The following is a 1,510-nucleotide window of genomic DNA, read 5'->3' on the forward strand; positions in this document are numbered from 1 at the left end:
TTTTTTTTTTTTTTTTTTTTGTATAAAGTTACCCCTATTATTTTAATCACATTTATAATTTTTATTATTTTATTTTCTTTTTTTTTTTATGATGTAATATATAGTCAGAAAAAGTGTTATTTTTTCCACAAAAAAATGACAATTAGATTATATATTATTTATGTTGAATATGTTTAAGAATGTATATCCAGCTGAATCGAAATAAAAAAAAGAAAAAACAGTTTGACGATGATAAATTGAATGTATTATTTTAAGAAAGAAAAATATACAATACATAGAAATATGAAATGATAAAAAATATATATATATATATATATATATATATATATTATAATTGTTGAATTAAAACTTAAAACATAAAAATTTTTTTATAAGCATTAATACATATAAACACCTGTATCATACATATTAACATATATATATATATATATATTTTTCTTTTTTTTTTTTTTTTTTTTTTTCCTTAAAATTAAAAGGAAGAGGAAACCGCAAAAATATATGCAGAATATGTTCGTGCATTTGAAGGGGGCAATGATTTAGATAATCGTCATAAATTCGTTAAGGGTAGCAAATTAAATATAAAAAGTGTAACAACATGACAGCATCATATATATATATATATATATATGTATGTATGTATTTATTTATTTTATTTTTGTCTTGTTTAATTTTGATAGGAAAAGGTCTTAATCCTAGCTCAAAATTTGAAACCTTATTTGAAGAAGAAAAATTCCAAGATGAAACTTGTAGAAATAATCAACAAAAGGTAAATATTAATATATATATGTATATATTTATGTATATATTTATCTATATATGCTTTTTTATTTTTTTATCATATCATAAAATATATATATATATATATATATATATATATATATGTTTTTTTTATGTTACTTGTTCTTTTATAGATCGATCAAAAAATCGAAGAAAAGAAAAATACTGAAGAAATAATTGAAAATAAAAATAACACAGTAGGAAAAGTAAAAGAAATTGATAGCTTTTTAGAAGGTTAAATAAAAATATAAAAGGAAAAAAAACACACACACACACGTACATATATATATATTATAGAAAAAACATATTTTTGGATGTAAATATTTTCTTTTCTGTTTATATATCTAGACGTATATATATTTATTTGTTTTTATTTTTATTTTTATTTTTGAAGAAATAAAATTGAAACAGAAAATTTTGGATGAAAGGAAAATCTTGAAGGAAAAATCTCAGCTAGCCAAATCGGAAGAAGAAAAAAAAAAAATAAATAAAAAAATAACGGAGATAGAACAAAATGAAAATTTGTCATCTTATATTCATAGAAAAGAGAAAATAGCAAATTTATATTTAGGAAATTTATCCCCCGAAGTAATAACACATAAATATATATATATATATATATGTTGTCATGTTCATGTATTTGTTTATATATATTATTTAATTTTTTATATAATTGCATGGTGAGAAAAAAATTTATTATATATGTTAATTTTTTTTTTTTTTTTTTTTTTTT

The 1,510-nt window shown here is 18.1% G+C and overlaps 1 protein-coding gene across 1 annotated transcript; it reads left to right on the top strand.

Annotated features, from left to right (window-relative positions):
• Positions 1–179: 179 nt before the first annotated feature.
• Positions 180–1,365, top strand: PGSY75_0022700 (putative U2 snRNP-associated SURP motif-containing protein; the record flags this gene model as incomplete). Its single annotated transcript, XM_018783371.1, has 5 exons — positions 180–242; positions 477–564; positions 684–766; positions 912–1,011; positions 1,172–1,365. Coding segments are annotated over 5 exons (528 nt in total), but the record flags the coding sequence as incomplete, so codon positions are not given.
• Between the last annotated feature and the right edge of the window lie 145 nt (positions 1,366–1,510).

Source organism: Plasmodium gaboni (genome assembly GCF_001602025.1).
Source record: "Plasmodium gaboni strain SY75 chromosome Unknown, whole genome shotgun sequence".
Lineage (NCBI taxonomy): Eukaryota > Apicomplexa > Aconoidasida > Haemosporida > Plasmodiidae > Plasmodium > Plasmodium gaboni.